Source organism: Taudactylus pleione, unplaced genomic scaffold, assembly GCF_031769625.1.
Source record: "Taudactylus pleione unplaced genomic scaffold, aTauple2 ptg000005l, whole genome shotgun sequence".
NCBI classification, from domain to species: Eukaryota; Metazoa; Chordata; class Amphibia; order Anura; family Myobatrachidae; genus Taudactylus; species Taudactylus pleione.
Window position 1 is genome coordinate 16,988,733 of NW_028284408.1, and position 23,085 is coordinate 17,011,817.

At 41.0% G+C, this 23,085-nt stretch overlaps 1 protein-coding gene across 1 annotated transcript in view; it reads right to left on the reverse strand.

Annotated features, from left to right (window-relative positions):
* Positions 1-987: 987 nt before the first annotated feature.
* ERICH6B (glutamate rich 6B) overlaps positions 988-23,085 on the reverse strand; it is a 244,794-nt gene continuing 222,696 nt past the window's right edge. Inside the window, exons 16-17 of the mRNA XM_088477424.1 lie at positions 4,610-4,838; positions 988-2,104 (exon numbers count right to left, since the gene is read on the reverse strand). Of these exons, the coding sequence (XP_088333550.1) occupies positions 1,685-2,104; positions 4,610-4,838 (649 nt within the window). The 3' untranslated portion in view covers positions 988-1,684. The remainder of the gene's footprint in view (positions 2,105-4,609; positions 4,839-23,085) is intronic.

Genomic DNA, 23,085 nt, shown 5'->3' on the forward strand with positions numbered 1-23,085 from the left:
TGAACATAATTTTGTTACCATTCCGTGTATAAGTAAAAGGTGCTTGCAATTATTAAGATCACATGTTATGTTCAGTGCACCAACAAGTTATCACACATACACTAATTACATTTTAAAGACTGACATATACTGTTATTTAATGACAATACCTCTCACATACCGTATGGCCAGATCCAGTAGTGTGACCTGATGACTGGCCTGCTTAGTCACACGTGTGGTAGTATTTGAAGTATTGTTGTGTTGCAGGGGGCTGGGAAAATATCATTTTGAGTTAAATTGCAGTGTACAAGGAAAGGTTGGAAAGTATTTGTGTACTATGGGCCTTATTTGCAGATGTACCCATCCCCGATGGTTTGTGTGCATCTCCTATAGTGTGAGATCTGCGCACATGCAAATATCATTCTGCAAGATCGCACGCAGTGCCCCATGATTGACATGTTCTGGCCGTTTCAGAACGGGCACCGGGCGGCGACAAACAGCATTCTTGAAACGAGAGCCCTCGTTTTCAATGTCTGTATCTTCCAACTTAGCTTCCATGGCCCCCGGCTTTGTGAAAACACTGGCCATGCTGAGGGTTACTCAGATTTCTGATAGTCACGCAGGGTGATCCGATGCTGCGTCATTGCGATGCTGGCAGTTGGCGTCGTTTTACATTAGACGCCTCCTGCGGTATTAGCATGTCATTGCACAGGTGTTGCGTACAAAGCCGCTTTGGCTGAGCAATAGCGTCCATCTCTGATTCAGGCGCCACATGCAAAACAATACAGTATTTCCCTGCATGCACACAGAAATACATTTACATCCCTAACATCAGAACATGGTTTGTCCAGGTGCAAATTTGCACTCTTTTATAGGGGTGGGCAATAAGCGGGCCTCCAGCTGTTGTAGAACTATACATCCCAGCATGTCCTGCTACAGTTTTGCTATTTGGCCATGCTAAAACTGCTGCAAGGTATGCTGGTATTTGTAGTTCAACAACAGCTGGAAGGCTGCTTATTGCCCACCCTGAGCACTGGCCATGGGCAATATCAGACATAAAGCACGAGACAGTCACTAGTAGTTACTGCAGTATATTCACTTCTCATACCACAAATAGAAGAAAGCAGCTACAGGTACTGAGTACTGTGGGCCTGATTCAGCTTAGGACAGAATTGCAAAGCTGCTTTGTAATTCCATCCTTGCAACTAGGGTAATGCAGCAGGCGGCATCACACCTCCTGTATGCATTACTTATCTGAGCTGCATTGTACAACACAGCATCGGATAATCTGCAAGAACCCATGGGGTCACACAAGCTGGCTGCCGTAGATGAGAGGAAGAGGCTAGGAAATCTCCGTCAGCCAACAGAGATCCTGGCCTCTTCCCTCCCAACCAACGGCGATGACACACCTCCGTTTCGTGGAACGCAGGCCGTCGCCGCCCGCTCCCTGCCCCCTTTGGTAGCAATCACTGCCAGTCTGCGTGCTAACACGCTGGACCAGTTCTGCACATGGGCAATACGGGTACGGCACCTGCGCAGATTCCCGCCCATCAGGAATCAGGCCCTGTGTTTTCTGAAAGTGTACACTGAGTGCCTGTATGTACCAGCCTGCAGTATGTTATACTTACTGAATGTAATATCACTGGGCACTATTTCCATACCAGGCTAAAAGGAAGTACATTGTACATACTGAGATATACATATTTTAAGTATATTTGAAATTCGGTTTCCACTCTTCATTTATTTTCTGCGTTTTTCTGTCCTTTGATGCTTTTTTCTTCTTATTCTGGACACTCAGTGAGTCACATTTGAAGTTCCTACTGAGGTGAGGTTGATGCTTCTTCTTCACCACAGTGGACATATTGTCTTGTATTGCTTCCATTTTAGGCACTTTATAACAGTCTGTTAGTTTGCTGACAAGTGCATTAGTGTAGGTTAATGATTTTTGTAGCTGGCAAATATATTCTTGTATTGTCTCTATCGTGCTGTGAGAACTAGTTGAAATCCTCAGCAAATTCTTCATGCTACTTAATAGACTGTAGGTTTGATATCTTTTTGAACGCAGGTAACATTCGGTCTCATCAATCCATGACTTTAGTTGGAAGATAGTTTTTGGATCTTTTAACTACAAACATAAGTAAAAATCTCAATATCAACACAATAATTGTAATAATATTTTCAGTGTATGATTAAAGGTAAGAAGACCAGTTCCAACAGTTGAATGTAAACTAGCAGTTAAGTGAGTGTTTCCCAAACTTTTTCTTCAAGGCACCCTGATAGTCCAGGTTATAAGGATATCCATGCTTTAGCACACGTGACTTAATCAGTACCTCAGCCATTTTGATTTATCCATCATGTTGGAAGAAGTGTGCACCTGCGCTGCCTCCTCCCAGTACCCTGACAAGGTAGGAAGACTCGACGGTCACTAGGACCTACCACAGTCAGTTAGACTACCATTATACCGTTAGTGCAGTGGTTCCCAAACTTTTTTGAATCATGGCGCACTAGTGTATCAGCAGTATTTTCACGGCTCCCCTAAACGTTTTTTGTTGAGAAATTCAGAAAAAAAGTAGTGAAGTAGTAAAGTGAAGTAAATTGTGCTGACCTGTCATCCCTAGGTACAGTTATGTGGAGGGTGACAGGTTTACGCTTCTGTTTGTCCACATATGTACATTACATTGACCATAAAATATTTGATTTGGTGCTGGGTCACCAACCGGAGGCACCGTGCAAGTGTTCCGAGGCACCCCAGGGTACCACGGTGCACAGTTTGGGAACCACTGCGTTAGTGTATAGGGCATCAGTGCTGCCATCTGCGGGTGTAAATACCATAATCATTCACAACGCCTAGCTGCACCCTAGAGTCCAGGCTGCCGTTACATATATATTCTGCATACCACTGTTACACTGGTGATATCCCTGTGTCTTATGCTACTTGTTGTTCTACTTGATTCAATAAATATAAGAACTGGTTAAGCTGTACCACGTGTGGACTAACCACCATTAGCACCAACACCTGCGTTACACACAGTATTTACCATCACATGTATCTTGGCCAAAGTGCATTATACCCTGGTTTAACTTTCTATCTATCAATTTCATATTGACAGCTACATTAACCCTAACAGGTTGTATCACCTAGTACGCGATCACCGCTTACTCTGCTAATACATCTGTGCTCAAGCATGAATATCCTCCAAATCTCCACTGTTAGGGTGATTTGAGAACCTAGTTTGGGAAACACTGAGTTAAGTTACAGATTTTTATATTTGCTAGATGCACACAGAGTGCCCCTTGGCACTGTCTGTAATGTGGGGTATGTATTCCAGAGGAAGTCAACTCCATGCTGTATGTGTTTAATTATTTTGCAGAATTGAATAGTGATATGTTATAACATAGGCTCCACTTATTAATTATAACTTTATATACACAACTGAACGTTCCCATTTGTTAGGAATTCAGGGCAGCCTAGTCAGCCTGTCTGTTTGGTTATATGTCTTTGGAGCCGCTAGCCTATCAATAAACTATTACAGAATGCATCAATTGTCGGCATATCACTGACCACTTTCCATGTTTGGGGAGAGTGCCCTCCATATGCCCACATTGATAAGGGCTATGGAGAGGGCAAGGACAAGAATGGCAAAAGTAAAAGTCATTTTAAGGATTAGTCAAAAGCACTTTCTGTGCTTTACCTACAGTATGCAGTAGAGATGCCATAGGGGAAATTCTATCATCGGGAGGATGCAGAAAAGGGAGATGAGTTGTAAAATGTATGTAAATGATCTCCCTGCTTACACCACTTTAACTTCCAATAAAATAGAACATGGAGTTATTTTATTTCTATAATAAAGTGTCACCACTTTTTGCTTCCTCCAGTTCTATAAAATCCCCTCATACAGCTATGATATAGCAAAGAGCCATTGTCAGTGACATTTCTCTTATCAGTAAAATTAGCCTTAATGCCTTAATCATGAGCATAGCTATAGTGGGTGCAGGGGGTGCCATTGCTATGGGGGTCAAAGGCTTAGGGGCCCCGGTTCACCTTTAAACAAGTTATATAGTTGTCTACCAATACAAACTAGGGTACTACAATGAGGCATAATATGTATTGGGGGCACTGTGTGGAATAATGTAGCCTGGGTCAATGTGTGGCATAAGGTGAACTGGCATCACTGTGTGGAATAACGTAACCTGGGTCAATGTGTGACATAAGGTGAACTGGCATCACTGTGTGGAATAATGTAACCTGGGTCAATGTGTGGCATAAGGTGAACTGGCGCCACTGTATGGCATAATGTAACCTGGGGCACTTTGTGGCATAATGTAACCTGGAGCAATGTGTGGCATGTGAACTAGGGCACTACTAAGGGGCACAACATGAACTAGGGTACTACTATGGGGCATAAATTGAACTAGAGCACTACTAAGGGGTATAACATTAACTAGGGCATTACTATGGTCTTAAAATGAACAACAGCTGCAGAGATAAGTGTCTCTCTAAAAGCATTGATGCAGGGGCCCTTTCAAAATGTTGCTATGGGGCTCACAAGTTCTGGCTACCCCCCGGCTTTAAAAATGTTTTACCAGGACATACCAAACCCATACCTTATGAAATTGTAAAATGACTTACCATGAGTTTAGACCCAACGTTGAATGTAACTCTCGCCTTCTCTTTTGTGAATGACAGATAGATTTGATCTTGGGTTAACATTTTAACTTCAGCATAGGGATTTATCTTCAAAGTGATTGACCGAAAGGGGGGAGCATGCACGTGCTGGCTAACATCCCACCAACTCCAATGTTTCTTACACGTCCCATTCTCGTCAAAGTAAGAGCCACCGCCAGGATCCAGCACGGTCCTTATGCACAAATATTACATGTCAACAAAAGCTAGTAATGAAAATCAGAATCTTGGTAACAATAGTTTATGTTTTTGCAGTTCTAAGACTCACATTTGCACCAAACAGTCCTTCTCGGAGCGCCAGGTACCGCGCTACTTGTGTTAGCCTCTTTTTTGCATCTTTTTTCACTAGAATGTGCATCTTAATCGTAATCCAATGTGACAAAACCACTTAATGAGACTGCACTGATTATTTTCATTTTGCGGCACCTGTACCTCTGTGTGCGAATGAGACTGACTATAGCAAATGCCACGATACAGTGGCCATGGTTTTTTTCACGCCAAGTTACTTTTTGTCATTTGCAACTTTGTACTTGTTTAAAACTAATTGATGTGTGGTTAAAGTGGCAGCCCGTAATCTGGTACAGAGTAGTGGTATTTTGCTGCATCTGCGGTGCAAATAAGATGCTCATTTAAAGAAAAAATCTCTATGCTACACCGCTTGGTGCGGCTCACTTGCGCTGGGAGTCTTGCGCCACATGGCATATAGAGGCAAAGTGTGTGAGGACTCTATACTAGACAAGATAAGATTCTAAGGTTATGTATGCTATGCTGTTCCATTTAAGCTGCATTCTGTTTAATTGTCGTTGGGCCCTATTGCACATTTATGCACATAGCAGCTGTGTCTTAGGATGCAGCTTCTGTGTGCATATATGCTAATGCTGCAGAAGGCATCTGAAGGCATCTGACGGAAAGACGCCTCCAGGCAGCATCAGATTTGATGCCTGTGTCCAAAGATGGAGGATAAACATTGCGATCAGAATGACCACCTACTACTCTCTTGCGAGACCAGTAAATATGTATTTTGTCAGACACTGGCCACAGCATGTCAATCATACTGTGGCTTAGGGGGGGCTGATCATTAACCATCAGAGTTGTAACCAAGATTTGTACAGAATCCAGCTCACACAGAGATTTAAAAAGGGATCATTGATCACTATGAGGATTGTAAGACCTGTTTGTATGACTACTTGGGGCAACACAGGATGAATGCTAGATGGAGCTTTAACATAGCTTGTAGTTTTTTTTTTTTTAATACTCATAAGGGCTCTTTATAAATGTATAAATGTATTTTAGTTATGGAGGTATTGAAGAAGTTTTGTCGCATTGCATAGTGACTAAGATGCATTTTTGGGTGAAAAAGATGCTCGGCGCAAGCTGAATCACATGGGCCCTGGCGCGCCGAGATGGCTGTTTGGCACAACTGCAGCTATAGTACATGAGGACACATCTGTAATGTTACAGAACATGTAGTAAGTATAAGGAATGACAATCATGAAGTTGAGATAAACATTTCTATTTCTCCTCTTGGATTTATAATATTGAACTGTGAGCATGCTTATTTTTGAATTAGCATTAATGAACATTACAATGTTTATCTTTATAATCGTATATATTATTTTGAGATTTAGTGCATTTACAATAGTATATAATAGTATATTTATTGTACTTACAATAGTATATAATACTATATTTCAGGATTATTAAACATGCAGCCCTCCAGCTGCTATGGGTGTACACATCCCGGCATGCCCTGCCACAGTCACTTTGGCCCGTGGGTGGAGGACAGAACCCGCAGGCTGTTTCAGCGGGGTGCCGCGCTGGAGGGCAGGGTGCTTTCTGCCCTTCAAAAATAGGGCAGGGTGCGGCGCCCCGCGGGAATGCTATATATATATATGTGTGTGTATATATATATATATATATATATATACACCCACACACACACACACATATATATGTATACACACACACACATATATATATACTATATATATATATATATATATATATATACACACACATATATACATATATATATATATATACACATATGTATAAATAAATATATATGTGTAAGATGACTGGAGCTGCCTATATGTATCATTAAAAACACGGTCAATCTTAATAAAATGTACACTCTCTGTCATGATGTCAGTTTTACTTAGTGTGGCCAAACACATAGCGATATTTTACCCTATCTGGCTGATTCTGACACATTGGAACGACAGATCATGTAAAATATGGCCAAATCCTGAGTAAATCGTGAGTCCCCACTCACGAGTCCCCGCTGGTCGCACATCGCATCGTCAGATCTGCCATGCAGTAGGGCAGATCTGATAATCTAGGACACGATGCACTGTGAAAGTCTGGATGCAGAGATCATTTGAAGATTGGACACCAAATCGTGTGCAAATCGTGTGCAGATCGTGTGCAGAGCTGCCAGGGAGAGTTTCAAGGGAGATCGTACAAATCGGCTGATCGTGTGCACATCGCCATGTGTGTGGCCAGCTTTACACTATCCTGTCTGAAATGTGAGTTGCAGCAATTGCAAACATTAATTAGCTGTGAGATTTAAAGCATCATTTTTTTTTTAAAGCAATAACTAACAAACTGATTTTGGAACCAAACAACATAAATCTTTTTTGGAATCCTTCCCGGAACATTAATATTTTCTTTTCTGTGACCTCAAGGTACATGTTTACAGCGATCTTCCACTTCTGAACGATCACATTAATTCCTAGTAGCAATGGGTTAAATACTGAGCATGCAAAAGTATTTCTAATATGCCATGGCCAAACAGTCACAGAGGTCTCCTTTATAATGGAGGAATAAGACAGGCATCCATGTCATTATCAATGCAAGGGAGGCTTCCTTATCTAGACAGGGTCAAGCTGAGATAAATATGTTTTGCAGTTTCCATTCTTGGCAGTGTTTATGCACTGATTCCTATTAGGAAATCTATTAGCAGTGCATGTATAGATAGGAATAAACCACAAAGCTGCCATATATATATTTAAATAAATGTGTTTCCAATTTAACAATTTAATTGGCTTCACTTGAAAGATTCAATTACCTTGAAATCGCCCATCCTTTTGAAAAACCTGAGAAAAATGTTATTCTTATCACACATTCAGTCCTCTCATTTAGAGGTTTACTTACTTAATTGTTTTACAAGCCTGATAAAACAAGAGTAAAAAGAGATACTTATTAAACTGGTGTGAACGAATCAAATGTAGCATCACAGTTGCCCTACCCTAGGCTCAGTTAAACCACAGGATTACTAATGATCAATACAGCAGGTATTGTGGAGAAATGATTACCATAAACCATTCAATGAAGCATGGAAATGGGATAAACAATAAATATTCTTCAGATTCTGGAAATGTGACTTTTTTGATGATGCAATCTCTTAAATTGGGAAACGGTTCCATATAGCAGTGATATTTGTTCTAGTCATCATTCATTGCAAACCCTTATTTATCTGGAATATCCCGAGTCGGCGCCGGTTAAATTCCGGGTCTGATCCGGATAGGAACTCTGTTTCAACTGCGGGTCAGACCTGGAATTTTGGTGGTAAAGGGGTATTAGTTAAGGAAAAACGTAGGAAATATGGGCAGATTATAGCGAATGCACACACACTGCTCGATGGAAGATTAAGGCTGAAATTTTCTGTCTTGGCCTACTGATCGGATAATCAAATGAATGCGTTTGTGGACTTTTTTAGCCACTTTATCGGCGGAACGCCAAAATGCTCATGCCTACACACTATACAATAAATCAGGCCGATCACCCGATTGTCAAATCGTCCCAATAATTGTATAGTGTGTGTACCTAGCTTTAAAGGTTGCAGAAATGGTGCATGGTTTGACAAGTGGTGCAGTGGTGAGTAACAGGAGGAAGGAACGGAACTGGTTATAGCAGATGAAGAGACAAGCATGAGTAATGCTTGGCAGTATAATAAAAGCTGAAAATGCAGAAGTGAGGAGAGTGGACTTGTGTATGGAGTGCCATGATAAGGATAGGATCTTGCATTTTATCCTGAGGGAGCCAGTGCATGCCTCAGCAGGAAAGGGCAAAGCTAATTAACAGAGAGGCAAGATTCAATATATGACATTATAAGTGGGCAAATCAATATATTGGTTGTACCATGGGCTAAGTAAAAATTGCTTTATGAGTGATTTGGCATATGATAACTGAAGGTAAAGTATAAGCTAAATACAGTATAACACCTAGCAAGCAAGCCTGGATGTACTGATAAACTTGTTCACATTTCAGGGGTGAGAGGTCATTTTAAAAAGGAAAATAGGCCAGATTATGTATTAGAAATGTTCAGTTTTAGGCACCACTGGGGAGTCAAAGGTGAAATGTATTTTTTATATTTTTTTTTAAGAACGGATAATTGTAATAACACAATTAGTTTGCTAGATAATAGATATATCTTTTGTAACTTGCATGGACTTTGATGTCTCGTCTAACTATACATTTTCCCCTTATATCATGTTATTAGCAGTTATTGAAAAGGAATAAAACAAGTCAGCAGTCTATTTTATATATAAAACAGCACTAGCCACTGCTGGGTGGATTCAGACAGCTGTTAAGAAAGTAATACCTGGCATAGATTGTATTTATTTTATAAACAATAATTACATGAAATATTAATGTAAAACACTTTGATGTACGCTTTTCCTTAGCTGAAATTAAAAGTCAAAGGCTTGAAGCTGCACTTATGTGCTGGGTAAGTGAAATCTGGCAGAAGGACGCTACATGTAAGCCAACTGCATGGAATGTACTTATCTCATTTCCTGGAAGCTTGGTTCTCACGCAAGAGTATAACCATGTCTACAAGTATGGGATATGACACAACACTGTGAAGTGATTTTCTATGCACTAGTGAAGGTCAACCCTTCTGCAGACCTTGGTTCCTTATCTTAAATGAATCCGTAAGAAAAGGAGTTATAGACATTGATTTTAGAGCGTGTGTATTTCTGATAATGCTGCCTGGATCACAGGACTTTTTTTATGTCGTTTATTTTTATGTTACTCTTTTTATTTAAAATAGAGCTTCTTGTTGTAACTGTTGCAACTGTTGCAACAGATATATATATATATATATATATATATATATATACACAAACACAGCCGGTCATCCGATTGTGGGACGTGGTTCCGTCATTGAAATGTTGCTAAAATCACATAAAAAGCATTCAATGGTAAAGCCATGGAGATGGTTCATGCATGTGCAGTTATCTGGCGCAATACCCCCCATCACGGCTGGCTGGAGTAGGCAGAGTCATACTGTCTGTCACTGGAAGAGACAAAGTAGGACAGGGCAACACCGCCACTCCTCCATTGACTGCAGTGCTGAGACTGAGTGTGGATGGACATGCCAGTAGTGTGAGTGGAGTCATTTCTACTAGGTAACCATCAGAACACAATGAAATCATTAGAATTTGATATCGGCAAACATCTGAACGTTACCATATAATGGTAAAAACACTACATGAGCACTACTACTCACACAGTAGTAGTGCCCATAATACTCAGTATGCCACAGAGTATAGATCCTTATTAACTTTAAAGTGCAGAGCGGTAAGGGGGGTCCTACTGTGTGGTATAATGTGATTAAGGAGCTTTATGTCACACAGTAGAGAATCCCTCCCCCTTACCTTTCTGCCACTAAAGAGCGGACTGGGCTTAATGCCCCGTCACTCACCAAGGGCTCAGGCTATTGTCTGCCTACCATAGGGCATATAAAGCGACCTGGGCCTAATGCTTCTGATTGGCTGCCAGCTCTTGAGCCGAGAATGTCTTGAGACCGGCTCCAAATTTAAACTGCTGCCAGCTTTCCCACTGCCACCCGACTGCAATACCCAGACCCCGAAGAAGGTCTTTGGATGCCAGGACACGGGTTGCAAATCCGGTACTTTCCTGGGAAAACTGGGACGTATAGCAACCCTACAACATCAGCACAGCGAACAGTGATAAACTATTTGCAGACAAGTATGTTCAATTAATGATGATTGATCTCTTTAGTAAGTCATGTCTGGGGATATGAAACTAAATCCACCAGTCTGTGATGATACACAGTCACTGTGTTAGGACAGGAATAGTACCGTACTGCTGTTAGCACAGCATGGATCTTGGGAGAGGCCTCTCCTAGTTCGTCCGGCAAAGGGATCTTCAATGCCTAATGTGTATCTGTGTCTGTGTCCTCACTCGTGGAGACGCAGACAGTAGTGTAGCGTGGATGTCCACGAACTGCCGTAGCACAAGTGATGTGCTTGTTAGAAGGTTAGCAATCCCATCCTGTGGTAGTGCCAGAATCGGCTGAAATTCAGTGGGGATGCAGTAATGGTCCCGGATGCATCAACGTGTGGGGGTGAAAGAAGCTAACGCGGTTCTCAGCCTGTAATCACCAGCTGTTTCCTCAGAGGTATACCCCCTCTCTCTAGACCAGGACTTTAAATAGGAGATGGTAATTAGGTAATTGAAAGCAACTGCTTTCAATTACCTAATTACCATCTCCTATTTAAAGTCCTGGTCTAGAGAGAGGGGGTATACCTCTGAGGAAACAGCCGGTGGTTACAGGCTGAGAAACGCGTTAGTTCTATCACCCCCGCACGTTGGTGCATCCAGGACCATTACTACATCCCCACTGAATTTCAGCCGATTCTGGCACTACCACATGACGGGATTGCTTACCTTCTAACAAGCGCATCACTTGTGCTATGACAATTCATGGACATCCACGCTACACTACAGTCTGTGTCTCCACGAGTGAGGACACAGACACACGTTAGGCATTGAAGATCCCTTTGCATCTTAGTGAGTCAGTAGAACACACAGTTGTGTGTATGGCTTTGATGGGTCTCAAATGTTTCCGATGTTTTCGCAAGCCTGCGTACTGATCAAGCATAAAGTAAAGGGAGGTGAGCATCTTTTTGTGTGTCTTTTTACCTTCAAATGCGTCTTATTTGATGCAAATGATGATGCAAATAGATAGCACAAGCGTCTGCTGATTAAAATGATATGCAGCATGCCTATGTTCTCTGAGCGAGTGCGGGTGTATCTGCATATGAAATGCTACGTTATAATGTCAGTGGCTGTAACAACTGTAACGTAGCGTTTTGCATGCTGCTACAAGAAATGTTCAATTTGCCATGCAACCAACTGAAGCAAGAGGGAGCAACCAGGTGGAATTCCAGTCTTTATATGCTTAAGCAACTGGAATAACAGCAACCATCCAAATGTACATATCTATATCCTAATTCAGACTCCAGTCTAGAGTTCCACCCTGTGTGTTTGGGTTTGCCATGGATGTCCGAGCTTCTCAGCTATAGTCCATATCTGCTCCATGAGCATACCATTCATCAAGTCTCGTGACATTTTCAAACTGATCTTAAGGGTTGCAAAGAGCTCCTTGCAAACAAGCTGTCAGCTCAAATGGCACATGACACGACATCCCCTGCTTCAGATTCTCTCGCTAATGCTACTGCCAGGAAAAAAACAACCTTTTCCAAGAGACTCACTGATGATGATGATGATGAGTTATCTCAGCGTACCAGAGTGCACCATTATGGCATCTGGTCTGGCTTAAAAGAAATATCCACATATATTGACACCTCTACCATGACTCGATCTGATACAGTAAGCATCAATAGAATGGTGGAAGATTACTTTAATGATAATATACAGAGTAGCATCTCACAGAATCCCTTTGAATACTTAGAGGATAAAAAAGGCAATTTGGAGCCCCTTGTACAAACTAGCATTAGTGTACTTAAGCTGCCTATCCTCCAACTCTCGGAAGGAGAGTTTAGCACAGCCGGGAACCTTGTGAGCGATTGGCATAGAAGGCTTCTTCCAAAAAATGTGGAAAAACTGATGAATGAACCACAAATTCTACGAGGAGGAATACAGAGACTGTAACGGCGGATTCTAGGGGGAATGAGCTAGTAGTGTGATTATGATATTAACAACAGTGATGCAGGTGATGAAGAGGATGATGACATCTTAAACCTTGAGGATGATAAACACTGTTAGCCTTAAGACCATTGGTAACTTGGTTTAACCAATCCACCAAAATGTTTTCTTTTGTACCATTATAATCTCTTGAATTAAACTCTTGAGAACATCTGTGCTGATACTATTTAAATATATAATCTTTATTATCTATTGCTTGCTTATGTTGTGCCCAATATACCAACAGTGAGACACTCGTCTGTTCCACTGTAACTATTTATATGACCACAGGTGGTTAATAATTTTGTCTGCAACCAACTAAATGGCCTAAAGTATTTACAACCTATTGAAATTTATGCCTACCTACAATATTACAGATGGATATTATAAGGCAGCTTTAACCGGGTCTATATAGCAGCTATATAATTTTTAGATAGATAATTACACCTGTGTACCCATTATATGGAAGTCACTAACTCAGCATATCATTACTGTATTAGAAATTGTTTACGGACTAATAAGAGCAAGTTTACATAGATATACTAGTAATTTATTTAGAAATCTCAAGAGATATCCTTATGGGCTTAATAAACCATAAAGCATTATGATATAAGAATCTTTTGAAAAAATAAATAAATAAAATGACCATATCATTGATATCTGATCTAAGAATCTCATATTTGCAACATACAGTATATATAAAGGAACAATCTTAGAATGCACAGACTTTTATTACATATTTCTCATTCTGTATACGCTTCCTTTATCTTTCAATTTTATTATTTTATTATTTAGCTGGATTTTAATATAATTTGTCATAATGACACTTATAATTATCAATAAAAGATATGTTTTATTTGTGCACCACAACAAGACAATACCTTTCTTCTCACCTTTGTAAAGCTGGATAACCTAATTATCAGTAGGAGTCCCCCATTCATTATACAAATATAGTCTCCAGTGCTGTTGAGCCACAAATTTGCAACTTATAAACCTAGCACTGCCCGCTGCCATCATTAACATGCATTTATCACCAAAAGAGAAGCAGCTGCAATAAATAATCCTTTAAATAGGTATATCTTTCATTGTCTTCCATAAAACGTAAGGGGCTCTTAATGCGTTCTCTGTATTTGGGCTACACATGTTCCACCCTTTGCCTACCTTACTCTGCCTGTAAGCATGGAGAAGCAAAATGGACAGTATGTATGCAGACTTAGATGTAAGCACTTTTATTGGAAAAGTAGATTTGCACTTACTAATTGGACAAAAGTACAACTCTACACGAGCCCTTATGTATCTTTTCTTCTCATTATGGCTTAGAATGCACAAAGTGATTTAGTTTTATTGGCGCCTGTATCGGGGCTACCCCCATCAAGGCCACGTTATAACCATAACAAGCCTAAAAATTTAGGTATTTTGGTTCCACCAATCAGAATAGGCTGTTTAGAAAAGGGTGCCGCCAGCAAGCAAATCATGGCTTCCCGTGAGTCCAGGAACAAATGCTTGCAGCGAGCAAATCTGGGTACAGCATATCAGAGCTCCACCCCTCACATTGGCTTATATTGGCCAGTACGAGGTGGCTCAGAGCAGTTCGGTGATGGAGATGATGAAAATGGACCCAGTCCAGGACATTAGACCCGAGACGCTGGAGGACACTAGGTGCTATAATAGCCTTATTAGCCCTACTGATTAGCAAGCATTAGGCCCAAAGTGCTGGAGGGCATTAGCCCCTATAGTAACTTATTACACACTGATAGGTGGGCATTAGGCCCGTGGCACTGGAGGACATTAGGCCCTATAGTAGCCTTATTAGCCCCACTGATTATGTAGGCATTAGGCCAGAAGCTCTGGAAGCCACTAGACCAGTAATGATCTTTCACCTACTAGGGTGTAGATCCTCTTTTTCTTTTGCAATGTTCCCCGTATCAGTGTTATTTCGCTTACCTTTGTTTTCTTTCCAACAGATTTGTGCGCAGAGCTGCCAAAACAGAACCCTATCTGTGATGCAAGGGCCAGAATCCCCTGGCACGAGTGCTTGGTTACCCCAGGTGAGGTCACAAGCCCTATGTAAACATCTACACAGACAGCAGTAAAATAAAGTCAGACAAAAACTCTGTCACATGGCTGCCAATAAAACTGCTGTGGTTCCTTAGAAGACTTCATTACTTGCAGGGCAACAATGCAGTAGTAACAATGGATGACGCAGTTCTGGACCTTTTGTTTCTGTCCCAGCCATTTATATTACAAGCCATCAACAAGATTTGGAGTTATCAGTTGTTGTAATGCTATAATTTTTAAATTTTAAAGCAAATAAAAAGAGACAAAAAAGACACTAAAATACAGCTTGATTCAATATGAAAACACATTGTTACAATAATCAAACCATGACAGAGGCAAAAATACTGGAACTGTACCCACCTGTTAATACTGTAATGCTGTATTAACACCTGTCTGCTGTACCGTTACATAAAAGGTGTGATAGCATCTATGCAGTGTAGACACAGAAAATGTAGTGTGTAAAGAAAATAATCATTCCACACAAATAAATAACTTAAATTCTTAAAGATTCACAAAGCAGGAGTCCAAATAGCACTGTCAGCTATCAGCTCTTGATGGGTAAACTATATAATAACCTAATATATTAAGTTTAAAGACCTGTAAATATGGGTACTGATGAGTCACTAAAAAGGCCTCTGCAGTGTTGTGTTGAAGGTGTTTTAAGCACATGGCAAATATTTCTTTGGTGAATGATTCTGGTGTATATGCATAAGCACGGGACAGCTTATGAATAAGCAGCAATGCTGCTTTATCAGTGTCTCTTTCATACTCACACCTATCTATATGAAGCCTTAATATGCAGAAAATTGCTGCTAGAGATGAGTTCTTGATTTTAACCAAGAGATGAAATATCCCACATAGAATTTTATGTAAATAGTCTATACATATGCACATACATGAATATAAATAAATATCAATTTCAAACTAAGTAAGTTAAACAAAAACTGTTCTCTGTGCTGGTATGAAATGCTTTTGCCAGGATACTTATACTTTAATCAGTAAAATATATTCGCAGAGAAAACCAAAACGTTATTTTTTCTTTATAGAAAACCTTTTAAATTCATCTCACCAAGAGATTAAAACAGCAGGATCTCTTCCAGAAACATCTTAAAACCTAAGACACAAAGTAATTCATTGAGACACTACAGTATTAAGTGGCTATTGAATATCAAGTTTGGAAAGGAGTAGAATAAAGGGAATAATAATAATTAATAATAATAATAATAATAATAATAACAATAATAATAATTTAAAAACAAACAAAAAAAGATTAAAGGGCCTATTTATCAAGAATAAAACCAATGCAGGTACAGCTGTCTATTGATTCTTTATGTATATTTTACAGGTCAATTAAAATTTTTCTGTTTAAACAAAAAAATAAAATTTGCCCCTAGGACTGGTACACAGTGAGGTTCATAGAGCCATAGCGAAGAATGGTTTCAGGACAAGCAATATACATTATTCTTTACCATGTGTATAACACCAGCTTATAGCTATATACTGTAAGAGAGAAACACACTGAGATGTAGAAATGTTGCAAAATGAAAACTATTTTTTTTTTAATTATTAGACTAAAAGACTGGTGGCTAAGAAACCATGGCAACAGCTTAAACTCACACAGGTTAAATTAACCTTTCCTCAAATAGGGGGTCTTTATCACATGCCCAAGAGTGCAATGGCCTTAGGGGGTACAACAACATTCTCCCTTTAAACTTTACCAAATAATCATGAATGATCCATACTCATCAATCAAACAGCACACATTCAATTTAACCCTTAAGAGCCAAACCTTACTCCATGTAAATTCTAAATCAACCTTGGTGTTTAATTGCCATCAGACTTATGCTGCCTTCTGTCTCCATTTTGTTTTGCAATTTTCTGATTTGTAATCAGTAAACCTTGTGCTTGGTCAGAGCCGGCCCTAGCCAATTCGGTGCCCTAGGCAAAATTTTGTCTGATGCCCCCTAGCATGTATTAAAAAAAATAAATATATATATATATATATATATACGTAATAAAAGGCCGGCACCCCACCTTGCAGTTCCACCAGCCCCATTCCCCCAGACCTAGTGTGTGTCTCAGCCCCATTCCGTTAGATCCAGTGTGTCTCTCGGCACCATTCCCCCAGGGTGTGTCAGCATCATTCTCCCCTCCAGCATGTTTCCCAGCCCCAGTGTGTCAGCCTCTTTCCCCCCAGCCCCAGTGCGTGTCTCAGCCTCCCCCCCAGCCCCAGTGCGTGTCTCAGCCTCCCCCCCAGCCCAGTGCGTGTCTCAGCCTCCCCCCCAGCCCCAATGCGTGTCTCAGCCTCCCCCCCAGCCCCAGTGCGTGTCTCAGCCTTCCCTCTCCAGCCCCAGTGTGTCTCAGCCTTCTCCCCCCAGCCCCAGTGCATGTCTCAGCCTTCCCCCCCAGCCCCAGTGCGTGTCTCAGCCTTGCCTTCCCCCTCCAGCCCCAGTGTGTCTCAGCCTTCTCCCCCCAGCCCGTGTGTGTCTCAGCCTCCCCCCCAGCCCCAGTGTGTGTCTCAGCCCTCCCCCCCAGCCCCAGTGTGTGTTTAGCCTTCCCCCCCAGTCCCAGTGCATGTCTCAGCCTCCCCGCCCCAGAGCCGCCACTTACCTTGGCTGCTTCTTCTCTGCGGCTCCTCTCGATCCTCTCCTTCCAGCAGCCCGGCCCCTTGTTATGACGGCATGATTCGACTCCAACCATTTAAATAATGGAGACCGGGTCGGAATGAGCTTCTGTGCAGAAGCTCATTCTGACCGGTCAAAGTCACCTGACCGGCTGACAGGTGCGCTGCCAGGTCAGAGCGGAGCTCTGATCGCGGCAGCGGCGTGTGGGAGGCAGCGGCAGAGCCTTGAATGCCCCTAGGCATTCAAGTCACCCCTAGGCATTAGCTTATTATGCCTATGCCTAGGGCCGGCTCTGTGCTTGGGGTCAATTCTTTGAATAAATAGATAAAAAAATTATTTAAGAAAAATCTAACAGTGGTTTATGATTAATTGATTTCCTTTGTCTGAAAAAGAATCTTTTAGCGATCATACTTCACACATTAAACATAATTAATGTGTTGAGGGGATTATCTGAAAAGAACTACCTGCCATCTCCTTTACTTTTTATCTTCAGGCAGATATTTGTTTTGTATTATTATGTAACAGCTCATTTTAGACCACCTTTAATCCCTGCATCAAGTGTCAATCAACTTTATTTTTAAACACAGTGACGCACTGCAGATTTTCTAGGAAACTGTGAAATATATTGGAACTTTTCTAATTGTATTCATTATTTAGAGTGTTCCTACATAAGCTCATCCAAAGGATAAATTGGCTCCAAAAGTCAAAACTAATTGAATTCTAGATTATTTCATTAAAATGTAATTTGTAAGACACAGAGGCAAAGCACACAATTAGGTTATGTTGTATTGAAAATTGATTAAATCTGTTTGTTTTTTTTTCATTTGAATATGGATATCGGTAGATTAACTTTTTGTTACAAATTGATGGCATGGTGTGTTCATTATCTTGCTCATCAGAAATAAGAGTTTCAAAAAACAAATTTAATGTTATCCTTCACTTTTAGTTAAGAGTTGAAATCTATAAAAAACATTTTTGCTAATTATACACATTCTCCTAAAAGAACTAAGGATATTTAATAAATTCTTCTGTGGCACCTGTATGTAGACTCTTTAAATAAATGCTGCTGCGGAAGACCGGGGTGGGCATTTTTTAATTTGGTAAAACCACTCTTTTTTGTCATGATTTCAGGTGATTTTCAAGTAATCTGATTTATTAAAGCAAATCTACTGGGAGCTCGCCGTTTTCAAACTTGCCTGGCAGAAATTGCCATCCCGATATATTTCTTTACAGATCTAAAAACTGCCAGATAGATTAACTTGCGTTTCACAAACTGCAGGTAAAACAGCTGAAAAAAAGTCCCCAAAAAGACGTGGCAGTGATAAGTGAGATAGATGAATCTGTAGATGCCTTGCCTGCCATGCTACAGTATGCCCTGGACCTCTAAGGGGGTTCTGAACATTCATATGGACCCCCATACATTTATCAGGCCCTGGCCAATGCTAAATAGCATTGGCCCCTTCCTGGCAGGGTCGTAGCTAGGGGTGTGCCAGCAGTGCAGCTGCATAGAGCGCAAAGCTCTCATTGCCGCTCACCCACGGCTCCTGTATCTCTGCAGCAGTGCCGCCTGGAACATCCTTAGGATGCTTCAGACGGTCATACAGCTGCTCCTCTTCGTGTGACAGCATATGGAGGGGGCGTGGCCTGCGCCGCGTGCAGCAAACCTTAGTTACGGCTCTGCTACTTGGTACACTTGATGGTCAGTACTGGGGTTAAAAATAAAGAAATGCTTCCCAGTATAGTTTATTTAAATTTAAAGAGAATAACTGTGCCCCCTTAGTAAGAATAACACATATCTGTGTCCCCTTAGTAAGAATTGTTTGTGGCCCCTTACAATTATTGGAAAGTGCTCTAGAACTGTATCCATCTCCTGTTAGTGAAGCCACTAAGCATCCTTTACCAAGATGGCCACCGAAGATGCTACTGCGCATGCATAACTTCATCTTGTCACTGTGTCCAAGCATTGCAAAACTACATGACTGTGCAGTACGTAGCTCCTGAATCCATTGTTTGTACCTGTAACTGCACGACGATGGTCCTCTGCCCATTGTCGTTATACTCCACTACTGCTACCTGTTACTGTGAGTAACACTGTACTGCTAGATACTTCAATAAACATATGACTCTGATTAAGGATATCTGTGTGGCCTAAGCGTCATGATACACATTCCACTGGTGCCTTTACTAACCTTTCTGGTTCTACACCAAATAGGACACATATATCAACAGGTTAAGGACCCAGGCATCCCAGAAACCCCAGACACCTCACTATATCAGAAGCACCACATGTGAAGTTAAACAGTGAATCCTGTAGTTACTGCAGAACACAGTACAGATACAGTGGGCAAAATAAGTATTGAATACATCAACATTTTTCTCATTACATATATTTGTAATGGGGCAATTGTATGAAATCTATCAGTAATTATAAATCAATCCTGCCCCTTGTCAGTGCAAATTAATATAAACTGGTTCAGTCCCAACTGATGGCCTATAATAAGGTGTCTCATTACCAAGGTGTCACACAAGAAACATCTCATGATGGGTACAAGCAAAGAGCTCTCTCAAGACCTTCGCAACCTTTTTGTTGCAAAACATACTGATGGCATTGGTTACAGAAGGATTTCTAAACTTCTGAATGTTCCAGTGAGCACTGTTGGGGCAATAATACAGATCTGGAAAGAACATAATTTCACCATAAACTGGCCACGACCAGGTGCTCCTCGCAAGATTTCTGAAAGAGGAGTGAAAAGAATTATCAGAAGAATTGTTCAAGAGCCAAGGACCACTTGTGCAGAGCTTCAGAAAGACCTGGAATTAACAGGTACAATTGTTTCAAAGAAAACAATAAGTAATGCACTCAACCGCCATGGCCTGTATGCACACTCACCATGCAAGACTGCATTGCTAAAGAATAAGCATGTTGAAGCTTGTTTAAAGTTTGCTGCACAACATTTGGATAAGCCTGTGAAATACTGGTAGAATATAGTCTGGTCAGATGAGACCAAAATTGAACTCTTTGGATGCCAAAATACACACCATGTTTGAAGGAGAATGGTACTGCACATCACCCCAAAAACACCATACAAACAGTGAAGTTTGGAGGTGGGAACATCATGGCGTGGGGCTGTTTATCAGCATACAGTACTGGCATACTTCATATCATTGAAGAAAGGATGAATAGAAAAATGTACCGAGACATTCTTGATAAAAATCTGCTGCCATCTACCAGGATGCTGAAAATGAAACGAGAGTGGACATTTCAGCAAGACAATGATCCCAAACACACAGCCAAGGACACTCTCAATTGGTTTCAGAGAAAGAAAATAAAGCTGTTAGAATGGCCCAGCCAATCACTTGACTTGAATCCAATTGAAAATCTATGGAAAGAACTAAAGATCAGAGTTCATAGAAGAGGCCCACGGAACCTTCAAGATTATTACACATAACTTAAATTATGGACATCTATGGTTTAATTTCTTTGCATGTGTGGATTGCATGGGTTATTGCTGACATTACAATAGCCCCATTACAAATATATTTACTGAGAAAAATGTTGATGTGTTCAATACTTATTTTACCCACTGTATGTCCTCTTGCATCTTTGCTGTTTACGCAGCAAATCGCGCCATGGCATGCGCATGCGAGCGGATATGCGCACTGCATTCGCACCTGTGACCCCATAGGATTGCATGGAGTGATCACAGTGCACGCCATGGCATACCGTAGTGTATGCAGCTGCAAGTAACCGCATGGCATGATGCATGCGCACATTTGTAGCGGGATTGGCAAGGATGTAAGAGGACACATCTGTATGTAGACAGCAGCTGCATCCAACATGAGTTTCATTAGACTCAGAGGGTCAGAAAACTACACCACATGGAAGTTTGCAATAGAGATGCAACTTAAGCATAAAAGGCTATTAACCCCTTATAGGAGTCTTAGTCAATGACGAGATTGTTATGGTGATGCTACAGAACTTAACATCTGAATTTGATTTCTTAGTAGTAGCTTTGGAATCCAACATGGCTAAGCTATCAACAGAGATTGTTAGGACCAACCTGTTACAGTTCCAAGAACATATACAATTTGAATTAAATGCTGAGAATACTGCATTACGTAATAAGAGTATTAAGCCCATAAAGTTTAAGTATAAGTGCTTCATTTGTAATAAAGTTGGACACAAAGTTTCTGAATGCAAACTGAAAGATGTGAATGCTATACGGAAAAATAAGTGTAACAATATAAACAAGTCAGCTTTAATTGTCACAGTGACAGAAGAGATTGCTGATATATGGACAAGACACTTCAGTTGCAAGTAAGAATAGTACACATGGTCGACGGCAGTGAAATCGCGAAAGTGAATACCAATACTTTATGACATTATCAATAACTAAACAAGAGTGACATGTTTATTTAATCAGAGCAAAGAATGAAGTAATGAGCAAGATTGCAGATTACAAAAGATCAGTAGAAATTCAAACTGGTCACAAGATGTGATCTGATAATGGTGGAGAATATGAGACCAAAGATGTTACAACCTTCCGACAGAAGCATGGCATTGAACATTAATTGACTTTTGCATGCACACCAGAACAGAATGGTGTAAGTGAATGTGCCAAATGTGACAATTGTGGAAAAAGTATAATCTATGCTAAATTCATTCCAGCCAGAATTAATGCTTTTGGGCAGAAATAGTATATAAGGTAGTTTATCTAAAGAATCATGCACCAACACTTTCTGTGAAAGGTAAAACATCTGGCTGTGTGTACGGGCAAACATTATGCTGGCCGTAGGTGCCAGTGCCAAAGACTTTACAACTAGGTGGGCAAATTTATATACATCACTTGTGATGTCTGGCTAGGCATATCGAGTAGCCGATTGGTAAGTGTGTATGCTTACCAAATTGGTCACTCGGTAAGCAGGACGTTTAATTACCAACTGCATTTAATAATCGTAAGGCGTTTATAGTGATTTGATAATTCACTTATTTTTTTCTAAAGCAGCTCAACTGAATACTGATATCTCTCTACCGTGCTATATTCTGCTTAGTATACATTAAGGGACACCTATTGGACAATCTTATAAATGTTATAAATCCCTTGTATAGTGTAGTGTAAGTACATTTCTAAACACATGGATTTGTAGAAGTGATGCTACTATGGACATGAGCTAATAAACTGCAAGGTAGAACAAGGATTGTCTGAAGGTGGTGTACTAATAATATGAGAAAATTTATGTTATTATTTATTTCTCAAACTTTTTAGTGCACCACCCTACAGATGGGATGTATTTATGAGAATGGCGGTCACATAGCCGCCGGTATCAATCCCGACACTACAATCCCGGCAGGAGATTTATCATAGGCATTGAAATACCGACGTCTATGTTAATCCCGGCGCCAGAACCCCGACAGGATGCCGGACCAGATGTCCTGCGATGGAGGTATGTAGCGAAGTAGCCGTGGATGGGGGGGTTAGGGACCCCCCAGTGGGATTTCGGGTTAGGCACCCCCCAGGGAGGGTTAGGGTTAGGCTAGGGAAAGGGGGGGTTAGGTTTAGGCACTAGGGCGGAGGTTAGAGTTAAGGATCCCCCTGGGAGGGTTAGGTTTAGGCACTAACAGGGGGAGGTTAGGGTTAGGCACCCCTAAAGGAGGGTTAGGGGGGGAGAGGGGAGGGTTAGATTACTTACCTCCGCTGTAGGGATTTCCTCCGCGTCGGGCTAGGGCGGTCGGGATTTGAACCAGTGGCTACACAGCCGCCGGCATTTCAATCCCATTCC